An 11,643-nucleotide genomic window follows, 5' to 3' on the forward strand; every position below is an offset into this window, starting at 1 on the left:
ATGAGATGAAGCCTAAGGGGAAATGGCACTGAGCACCAATTCCATATCCTGTTGTTCTGTGGTCTAAATTAAGTGCTAATTAATTACCACTGGCATCTTTGGCATTGCCTGTCAAATTGGATTTAGGATATCCTTTCACTGTTTAAACAAATAGCCCTACATCTAAAGCTAAAATCCCAAGTGTTAATATTTTCTTTACTTTTAAATTTTTACTTAAAAATTCAGCAAATATGTCCATGGATATTGCAGGTAGAATTCAAATAAAAGCAACAGGAATTGATATTGTCAATTTTGATTAATAGTCCTTCATTAATAAACATCCTGTTATTCAGTTTCCACCTGCAGTTGCTGATGTTGCCTGGAATCAATTAACTCATATAATTTGATTTATTTTACAAAGACATTTTTGGATGCGCTGTGCTGATGATAAAGGTTCTATATTTATAATTCTTGATTTAAGAGAGATTGTTACTAACTGCTTTTTATTTTTAATGTTACAAGGAAATGTAGCTCAAGGCATTCTTGAATTAAAAAAAAATTAAAGCAATTTAAAAAGTTAAAGCTTTATTCACACAACACTATCTGTTGCCTTCTGAGACACACACGCTGAAAAAGCATCCAGGACCTCTGATAGGTGGAGCTTTACATTAAGCTAGTTGTTCTGCAGAAAAAATATCAGAAGTCGAATAAAAATAAATAATAGCAGAAGTTACACTACCAGCCAAAAATACAGTAGAGGGATCTGTGCATTATATCTCCGTCTGAGCATATATTATTTTACATAGTATCACACTGCCTTTATCACTRTACTATCCAACCACCCCTCAGAAGCACATCAGCATCTGTCTAACATCTGTCACGGGTGGTTTTGTTCTCTCTTGTCCTCGCCCTAAGGAAAGAATTGTGTTTCCCGTGGTACTGTGGCTTCTGAGAGGGATTCACAGTTGTTTGAAATATAGATATATATACTGCTATGAGGCTGTTTGAGAAGGCAAAAATGAATGCCTTTTGCTGGGAGCTGTAGCTAGAAGTCTGTGATGTTCCTTGTGGAAGTTCATGGCCTTCCGCTGACTCCTGAGAAATGCTGGTCCCCAAACAGACAAACTTCAACTCGGGGAGAAATGTCCATAGTGATAACAAGGATTACCCATATCGCCTCCTCCCTCCGGTCTCATGAACATTAACCAGAACCAGTTTGTGTTCAGTCGCAAAAAATTAAGAACCAAGACAAATTTAGAACATGATGTGCTGGTTGTCAGTAAATAGGAAACAAGAGGCCTGGATTTTGCAGGTCACCCAAGCCAGAGCCAAAGACAAATGGGTCGTTCATTCGACTGCCTTGAGGAAGCAAATTGGTCACATCTTGCCCGTAGGGCAACATTCCTGCCCAGGGTAAAATTGGGTCAACTTTCCGAATGGCAGAGACCTTGAGCGTCCRTGGTAATGAGACGGTCTATGTGAAAAGATTTTGCTTGTGAAAAATTACCAGGGAAGAGCAGAGCTGTTCCTGATCCTGCCTACCCACCAGCCTCATCTCGCTCTTTGACACGATGAGTGCTGGCATGGGGAGCAGGACAGAGCTCTGGTGGGAACCAAGCCTCCTTCCATGGCTGGCCATGGGGCCAGAGCAGCATGGCCAGGGCTGCAGCACAGGGACAAGCTCCTGTCCATGCCCACTGMATGATGGTGGGACACCAGAGCACGCTGTGCCTTTGGCACACAACGACACTGAGATGTGAACTTGTCACCCTTGTCACACACGGGTGGTGTCCAYCCAGATCAAAGAGCAGTGGTAGCATTTAAAATGCAATTTTATCCCTTCACTTACCCTGCTAGGACATGGCTGCTCTTCTGTAAATTCACCCTTCTTTAAATTCTCTGTATCGTGAAAAATATAACGTCTGATCATCATTTCCTTCCTAACTGCCACTCATAGTTACAGACTAGGAGCTCCTCTCACGCTACAGGAAACAGCCAGAAATAGAAATGGTCAAGAGGCCATGATGCAAACGAGGGTTCAGACCCRTATCTCTCCTTAGGCTGGGAGAGGGTGCACAGAGGGAATTAGTTTTACAATATAAGCACTGCTATGCTCCTACAAGCTTGTCTCCTAGAGTAGGYTCAACCCATTTGAGTTGAGGACCTCAGCAAGGAATACATTAGTCCATGGCAGCAGTTTGCAAATGCATATTTGGTTGCCACACTCGGCTCTCAGTTACTAGGGACTTCTTGTGTGATCACCATGTCAACATGTATCACTCAAACGGACCTGGTGAGGTTTAGTGARCATACCTTTGCTATGTCCAAAACTTAAAGAAACATTGGTCTGCTGGTTGTAACATTCCTCTGAGGAGGACTTTMTGGCCTCCTCCTGAGGAGGCTCAAACTCACATCTCCTAACTCTGAAGAGAGGACTGTCCTATTCTTCCTACTCAAACACTAGGCTAGGTGGGGTGAAGGGACTCTTGGACCTTCTGCAGATGCTGTGCAATGTCCCGCTGGGATGAGCTGTGGGACTTCCTAGCATGAATTTCTCATTTMTATTTAGTGTGTCTGTTAGAAAGGCAATACCAGATGTTTTCCATTCCAAGAGCTGTCTTTAAAATTGGCAAGATACAACTATTGATTAACACACGACTGGAGAATGTGTTAGACCTGGGTTCCCACTACTTAAGGTCACCCAAAGGGGCTGCACAAACGGATGTGGGAAGGAAGTGCAGTTTTCAGACCCTCTTCGGCGCAAGATGGGTACCAAACTATCCTGCTCTCTTGAGATGGCAGCAGTTGGGGATGGAGGCCACAGTACAGTTCTAGCTGTGCAGGAGAATAAGTAGGGCTCTTCAAAAGCACATTCTTGCACTAGTCCCTTATATTCTGCTTGAGTCCCTTTACACATCTAAATGTGTTTTTAAATCTTGGCCTCAKTCACCTGCAACATGAAGACTATCTCTACAAGACAGTTCTTCTGTGAGGTATATGTAAGGGTACGAGCATATAATGTCCTTAGAAAGGAAGTTGTACAGGTGGCAAAGTTCATAGACCGGTGAAAAGATTTTATTCTGAACTGCTCCCCTGTTAAACCAGGGCAAGCCAGATTAAACACTTTTCTTCAGCTTTCCGTAGTCTTTTCAGCCAACTACGAACTGATCTTCAGACTAGTTTAGTTATTTTCATTTCAGGCTAGACTCCAAAGCAGTTCATCCAGGGAAGAACTTTTGCTGCAAGATATGCAAGGGATTCCCTGAGGAAACCCATTCTCCGTTGTGTCCTTGTCAGCTGTCCAGTTACTATATATAGCTGTCCAACGGTCAGCTTTAAAGGCTCGTCTGTAGGAGAAGACAGCATCAAATGCTCTTTCTTGTGTTCCAGAGCAACTGAAGAGAAGGGATTTTTCCCAAAGAATTGTAATAAGAATCCACAGCTGCAGAGTACAGGAAGCCTATGGAGTTTCTGCAGGCCAGGAGCCATGGAGGCTATTTTCAGCTAAAGCAAGCTCTTAAGTATGTCTGAACTATTTCTGACCCCTCTCTTAACGTATCATACACCATGACCTGGTTTCTCTGTTACCAATCTCTGATACCTATTGTTTTGAATTCAACATTTGGAAGTTAAACTGGAATGCAAAGTGCCTTAGAATTTTACATTGGCAAAAAAAAAAAAAAAAAAAAAAAAGTAGCTTAAAACTGTATTAACCAGTTTTAGATATTTCCTGTGAGCTCCGAATTGTATATATTCGTTGCAGAAAAACCACACGGCGCTTTTTGAAAAGGCCATATGTTGTAGGATTTTGGACCGTCACAGTAAGCATAAACTGACGGTCCCAGCTACGCGTGCACAAAGCCTCATGCACAGAATACGCTACACAGATTTCACTAACAAGATAGTGACTCAACTGATAACATTTGCAATTGCTTAGCTTCATCAGCTGGTGAATACTACTGTAACACAACTAAGCAAATCATCCATAAAGTGAGTACATAAATAATAATGAAGCTTAGCTTGCATTCATAAAATACCAAGAATCCCACTGCATTACTAAATTTTAAATTTGTCTGTATTTCAATGCAATGAATGGAATAGCTTATATAAGTAGACCTTACGGTTTCAGAGGCTCAGTTACTGCTGATGGGTTTGGCGATGCTCTCAAGGGGGAGTGAAGCAGCGCCCAGGTCTTGTGCTGTGTCTCCTCGCGGCAGGTATTTTGCTGCCTAGCCTACATGGGTGCCGAACAGACTTCCCCCGTGATATAGGTATCTCTGCCTGTTCTAGCAAGGCTTTGACCTGTTATAAAAGGACACTTACTGTTTTCTGTGTTTTTAGATGTCTCTCAAAGTCAAACTTTGTAGTTCAAGTTATCTTTTTAATACCAAAAACCACTTATCATGAAAAACAGTTACTGTAGCTGAACTGGAGTAAGTTTACATCAGAAAATGGTGTTACCACAATATGCCGTATCTCAGAAGAGTATATAACAGGCTTCAAACGAAAAGGAAATACACTCAGAAGAAACCTGATGGTTTATCTGTGCATCAGTTTGCACTTCGGCTTCCTTCCTAACACTGAAAAACTAGCCTGCAAAAGCCCTGCCAAAATGTGCTTATACACAGACATTATCACTTTGTAGGATGGTACGTTTTATTATCAGGTTATTTTCCAGTACATTTGGCACAGTTAAGGTAAGTATATTAACTTTACTTCCAAATAAAGAAAACAAAGTTGTAGTGAACGTCTCAGCCATTGCCAATGAGTTAGGGACTGACAGGAGGTCCAAGTAATCAACCCTGTCGACTGCGCATGGTTTTCCCCTGGGACATCTGCTCTGATCGTACAATGAAGCTGACTGGCATGGATGTAGAATTGCTTTCAATAAAGATTTTATTTCAAGCTTGGATGATTTCTCCCCAAATGTCTTGTCACTAAAGCAAAGTATCTAATACCTGTTATTTTTTTTAACTCCTGCTTTTGGGAAAGAGAGGAGTATAAAATTTTGAGCTGGACATTTTTCATCCTAACAGTCAAATTTTAACACGTTCAAATTGATTGGAAGCTCGGCAATATCAAAAGTCAGAAAACYAGCAACATAAAATTTGGCCCATAACTGTGCCGTGAGAGGTCTGTTAACGGTGATGTATTTAAGGTAAGTAAACTCAGCAGAGAAGGCAGCTGAACCATTCCCAGGGCTCCATTCTTAAGCTAAAACATCACATTTGCATGTGCCTGACTATGTATAGGAAACAGATATTAGCTAATTTGAGGATAATTATTGGTAAAGCGAATCAATGGAATGTGCAGACTTTGACCCATTAAGCTAGGTCATAGGAATTTACATATCAAATCAGCCCAATTGTCCATCTGGATGAGCAACTCTGCCTGCCGCAGTGATTGCTACCACTTTTCAGGAAAGGTACAAAACCCCGTTGGAATGGGTAGTYGTGGAATGATCTACTTAGAGAGGAGCTGTTTCCTAATTCTGCGAGGCTAGTTGTTAAACCAAGAGGACAGATGTCACAAAAGTATAGGGCTCCTTTTTTTTTYCCCCTTTACTTGGTAATTTTCTTTATTCTTGTACATCTTTAATCTTTCTTGGCCTCTGTTTGGGTCTTGGTTTCTATATCCTAGTTAAATAAAATATTATGTGTAATGCTGGAGGTGGGCAAGATCTTGATTAGATGGAAACCTACTTTTATCTCTTTGCTATCTATAGCTTCCAGAGGATTGCATTTCCCACAGTCGGTGATTTGCCCACAGTAGTTGCCCAGATGACCCATTCTTACTCTTCTCATCCCCCTACCATTTGTAGTGTTGCCCTTCAGTCACAGGCTGTATTATTGTTCACGAAAGGGAGGCAGGATCAGCTTCTTGAAAAGTTACCTTTTAATATGATTTAAAACAGTAAAAGGGCATGGCTGAAAACAGTTCTGCTAAAGGTAGAAATATCGATAAGACTGAGCAAGCTTAAATCCCCGTAAGCTCGAAAAGGCTGACAAAATGAGACCGAATGGTTCTCATTTCATCTAGCAGAGGACAGCTCTACCCTCAGACGCTCTCCAGCTTACCAGACAGTTACCGTTYAGAAGGGTTTTTCCTCCCTAAGTACACTGGCTTATCTCCCTAATATTTTATGTGCAGTAGGAACTTTAAAATGGTTGAGGATCAATGTCACCACTGAAACGCTTTCTTCTCCTTAGTAGCTCATTTGGAGTAGAAATGGATGAAGAACATTTCCTAACACCTACTGTGATTGAAGTGAAAGTCCAGCATGCCTTCCAAACCTCACAATTCATAATGATTTTATTTAGGGAGTTTGAAAGTGCAGGTTTAAATGGATCTAGCGAGCCAAACTCACCATGCAGCGACCCTCTTTGCTGTATAGTTGCCCTGCACTCAGATACATGCTTTCCAGCTTACAGTTGCCTTGGTAACGGCCAAAGCGTAAATTCTAAGTATTTTTGCTTATGTATCTGCCATTGACACTAGAGTTCTCCTATCAGACACTTTAGCTGTTTTAATACACCATTCATTTCATTACTATTAATAATGAGACCTGTATTTTCTGTATATCTCCTGATTTGTGATCTTAAAGAACTTGAACAATTCTTTAATTTAGCGATTCAGCTCACTTTTTTGGGGGGAAAAAACCTTGCAAGCATAAGGCTCAACCATTTCTTGACATGATTCCAACATCTGTAGCACTGGATTATAGATTGCTTCTAAAATAATCTTAAATTGATGAATCATTGCTTCTTTCATTTGGGCTTGACAAAAAGGAGCTCTGGCATTTCTTTTTGCTTTTTTATGTTGTAAACTGTATATCACTTTTTCTCCTCTTGCCAAAAAACAGTGCTTCCCCATTTCCTAGGGATCTTCTCTTTGAACAACCGAATTTCACTTAGCAGCTACAACAACGGCTTAAAGTGTATATAGTCATTTTTTACCTTTTTCTTTTGCGGACACATGAAAAAAATACCAATTACAAAATTTCATTGGTAAATACTTGCAATTTAAAGGGGTGTACAGTCCAAAGTCATAATTATTTTCTGTAGACTGGATTAAGTGCTATTTAAAATTTCCTTTCAAATAAGAATTCCTTCCTACTTTCCCTCTAGTAGCTGTATTWTACTACAGGTTATTCGACTTACTCAGACTCATCTCAAGGATGCACATGAGATTTTTATCAATACAATAATTATTGCATTAGCATTAGGCTTAGAGCCTTAGAGGCTCCTGCGTAAGTGGCATTTGGGGAACAACCTTGCTACCCTCATGACAAACTCTTTTAACTGCTAAAGATGTATCAYGCTCATCAGAAGCTCACACAGTTATTTGGCAGCAAAACTACTAACTTTTTTGACTTTTTGAACTCCTAAGATAAGAAATGCTATGTTAATATTACCAAGGAGGAGAGATAATTATTTTTTAATTTGTAATAAAGATGCTATATTTTAAGAAACTAATAATTAAGCCAATCTGATTAGTGCCATATGGAGAGTGTTTTGTGCAATGGACACCACGGTTACAAGCATGAGGCAGAACTACCGCTATGCCTCCTATTTATACATGAGAGAAAACAAGCATTTTTGTTCAAGGAATGTGGTAAACGACAAGATTGGCAGAACTCCACAAGAAGCTACTCTTTGCTGGGTGACCTCCCCACTCCCCACTAATGTGAAGAAAACCTTTTCATTTTTAAGGGTTTGAACCCAAGATGCCTCATGAAGTTTCTGTCTCTTACAGTGCTGCTTGCTGTGACTTCAGCAACAAGTATAGGAAAGCAAAGACAGCTGTGGTGATTTATAAATTACATCTGGATTTTAAAAAGACATACGAGATTGATAAAAGGGGAGAAAGGGGGTAACAAAGGATATGCAGAACTTACCTCGAACAGTTCCCTTAGAATATTCGAGTCTAAAACKAAGAGCTTAAGAAAACATCCATAAATTAAAACATTTACATATTAGGGTTACATTTGGTTTGCATTCCTTGGTAGCGCTGTGTAACTTATTTGTAAAATATTTATCTCAATTTCTTAGTCTTTCCAGCCTAGGATACTTTATATATTCTGGGTGGCAGAAGGAAATGGATTTCCACTTAGTTTATACTCTCCGCTACAGAGATTTAGGCAAAACTGCCTACCTAAACTACATCCATTAAACCTACATTTTTCTTCGATCGGACTTCTCAGCCATTGATGTCTGTTCCACAAGAATATTAAGTCTTAATAGAGACACAAGATCAACTTTTAATAATAATAGTGCCCCTCTCATAATTTTGTGGAAAACTGAGATATCAAAGGTTTTAATCCTTATCATTACTTTCCAATTCATTTCRTTTAAGGTATATGGTCTTAGTGCCTTTTAAGAAAATTTGTGTCAGGTTAAGGCTTGCAAAATTCTTTAGTTATATAAATTTCACAACCCATTTCAGAGTGCACTAACTTTATTTGATTTAAATTAGCAGAAGGAACGTGTTTCATATGAGCTTTATGCTGAGGGACTCTTGTTTTTCTGACTCCTTCAGTACGGGAGACCATGCTAAGAGAAGCAAGAAGACTTCTCCTGGAAGCCACCAAAGCTGTTGACACCAAAAATGCATGATTCTCTTAACTTAAAAGGCAAACATAATCTTCAGGATCTAAATGTACAAGCTTAGAAAATATTTGCAGCGAACAAGCATTGCTTGGTGTGARCTCTGGAAGGGGATAGATGGCCAGTCCTAATGTGCACCCTAATATGAGAAAGCCCTAAGTCTGACCCTTGATCCCACCCCAGCRCACATTTTGCAGTCTGTGGCTGAATTTCCGTCCATCATTCGTCATGTTGGCAAAAGTTATCCCTTCCCTCCCTCTTTTCTTTCTTTTTCGTAACTTAACCAAATAAACATCACTGTTAGAGGAAGCAGTGAAACATGTCTCTCATGCACTTCAAATGCAACAGCGACTCCTTTGACATCCCTCTTTTTTTAACCAATTCTTTCCTTTCGTCAACAGGATAGCAGCCAAGGAATCCGTGAATCTTATGTCAACACAAAGCTTAGGAATTGTGTTTGGACCAACACTCCTTAGACCTGAAAAGGAGACAGGGAACATGGCAGTCCACATGCTGTACCAAAATCAGATAGTTGAACTTATGTTGAGCGAGTACAGCAAGATCTTCGGCTCTGAGGAAGACTGACAGACAGGGCCTGTTATTGAAAACGTTCACATCTGTCTTGATGTCTAATATTTTTACATTTCTGTAAACATATTTCTGAAATATTTCTTTTTCTTTCAAGTGACAGATGCCTCATTTTGTGAAAACTTAATGATGATTTTGTGCTTAATTTTCAAACATTGGAATAAAAAATATTGTCAACATTTGCCTATATGTATTCTGCATTAACCCTTTGAGAGTTTCATTATGCTAACACTCCAAGTGTCATTTTTTTTCAAGCTGAGCATACAGCATATGGCCAAAGACCATAGGAAATGCTGTTTACCAACATATGCAATGGCACAGAAAGACAAATAGTAATTGAGGAGATTTGTGGAAAATGGATTAAAATATATAATAAAAGCTATGAATTAAAACAAAGCTATCACATCATTTGTAGTTAATCTGAGTAAACTTTGCCTGTTCTCTTTGATATAAATTGAAAGGTAAAGGCAGGATGAATAACCAAATCCCCCATCTAAGAGTTCAAAAAAATACATTTAGGTCTAAAGGAATTTTCAAAAAGTGTCTATTTGCACAGTAGTGCCTAAAAATTAAAAACAAAATTGGAACTTTGGCATTTTTACTTGAATGCAGTGCATGAAATGAAGACATCGCACGCACTGCTCATTTTAATGTAACATCCATTTTGATTCTTCATCACACTGTACATCTGTCCGCTTTCCCTAGCTATCTCATGTTCTGTAGCATTTGTATTGTGCTCCTGAGGATGCTTTATTGGTGAACTACATTAAATTCATCTAGAAAGAACTTTAAAAAAAAAAGCCTATTCATATGCCCTTAGGATTACTTGGCTAGACTTGAATCAATTTATGCATTTGATGGTTAGTTTCAGTTGTCATGGATAAACAAAAGGGTAACTGTCTAGAATGTATCAAATATTGTTTCATTTTGAAATGTATGTTTCCAGCTATACACATCTCCTACCCTGTTTTGTAAAAGTATTCTGCTGATAAAATGTAGACTTATGTTTGACAGCTTTTTAATCAAGTTCAAAGAGAATAAATAAAACTAATCYAGTGTGGTAAAGAGTCTGTCTGGTTATCGATTTGTTCATAAAATGAAAAATAAACCATGTAAATAAGATGTGTGAAACACAGATCTAGAAGCAAATATTTAAAGCAATTAAAGACCTCAAAACACAGGATTAATGCACAGGTCTGCTGTGCACAAGAGATATGTCTTCTCTATCACCTCAGCAGATCATGAATTGCTCCAGTTTTTCCTTAGCATCATTTTCCAAAATGCAGTGTGATGCAGGAAAGCTCGCTCCTCAGAGTGGTCTTTTATGAGAACAAATGTATAACAAGGAGGCTTGAGCATTAGCCCAAAGCAGGCTCTTCCGCCAGGTGCTGAGATAGGCAGGATACAGCACCAAGAAAACCTGAGAAGTGTTTGAGCCCAGTGGCAATGAGCAATAATTAAAATCAAAAACACAGAACCAAAAATGTGCTATCTCCCGCTATACCACACGCATTCGACATAACCATTTCTGAACAAGATTGCAGCATTCTGAAGAAGTCAAATTCACTTTACATTCAAGAAAATACTTTTCATGTTAATGTAAAACCATGAGTACTTAAATAGTAATGTTTTTCAGCATCATGGTCTTTAGACTCTTTTAATAGCAACAAACCAGGCACTGTTTATAGTCTGTGGAAATGACTGGAAGAGAGATAGTCAGAAGTTCAGTCTATTTCTTAATAAAGACCGTTCACATTATGGCCCCATGGGTGCTCACAATCATGCTATTGAAGTAATTTCTTCTATTATTGGAAATGAAAAGTTCACTTGTTACTTGGATCCTGTTCCACTCAGAAGACAGAATTCTTAATTAATTAATCTATCTTCCTTTAAGCTTTCTTTTGGAGCATGGAGATTCCTCTTTTTTTTCTTTGTTTTTATAAGCAAAGCAAGGCCTATGAAATGAAACCAAATCTTTTATTAGATCATCTAGTTTGGCTTGAATTAAAAAAATGATTGAAAAGAAAAAGACAGGCAAACTTTTGGACACACAAGGTTTTCTGCAGCTTCAGAAGGTGTGCATAAATGCCTAAATGAGCTGACTGTCCATTAGAGGCTCTGTTAAAGATCCAAGTCTGCTATGCAGATACCACCTTCTGGGACGGGCAAGGACAGGTTGTATGGCAGATGCCTCTCTTTCCTCGTCCAGATGAAGGAATAACCATGCTTTGCTAACGCTACTCAGTTATAATATTCCCTAAGACCCCAATCTTTTCCCTACCCCATTTAATATTTACGTGAATCCACTGGGAACATTTATTGACTTAACTCTTAGTCATACTCAAAGAGTCAGCTCCATGGCTCATGCCCAGCTGAGATCAGGCCAGAGAGCAGCTGGGTGAGGCTGAAACCAGGCAAAAGATGGTAAGAGTGAGAAGAGAAAAATATCTGCAAGTTTTAACTGCGACTG

General features: G+C 39.2%; 1 protein-coding gene across 1 annotated transcript in view; it reads left to right on the forward strand.

Annotated features, from left to right (window-relative positions):
• Positions 1 to 10,238, forward strand: part of ARHGAP15 (Rho GTPase activating protein 15) — a 309,324-nt gene extending 299,086 nt beyond the window's left edge. Inside the window, exon 13 of the mRNA XM_085308369.1 lies at positions 8,987 to 10,238. Coding sequence (XP_085164495.1) covers positions 8,987 to 9,170 — 184 coding nt within the window. The 3' untranslated portion in view covers positions 9,171 to 10,238. The remainder of the gene's footprint in view (positions 1 to 8,986) is intronic.
• Positions 10,239 to 11,643: the final 1,405 nt, after the last annotated feature.

The sequence above is a fragment of the Rhea americana genome, unplaced genomic scaffold (genome assembly GCF_003343005.1).
Source record: "Rhea americana isolate MKP2758 unplaced genomic scaffold, rheAme1 scaffold_105, whole genome shotgun sequence".
Lineage (NCBI taxonomy): Eukaryota > Metazoa > Chordata > Aves > Rheiformes > Rheidae > Rhea > Rhea americana.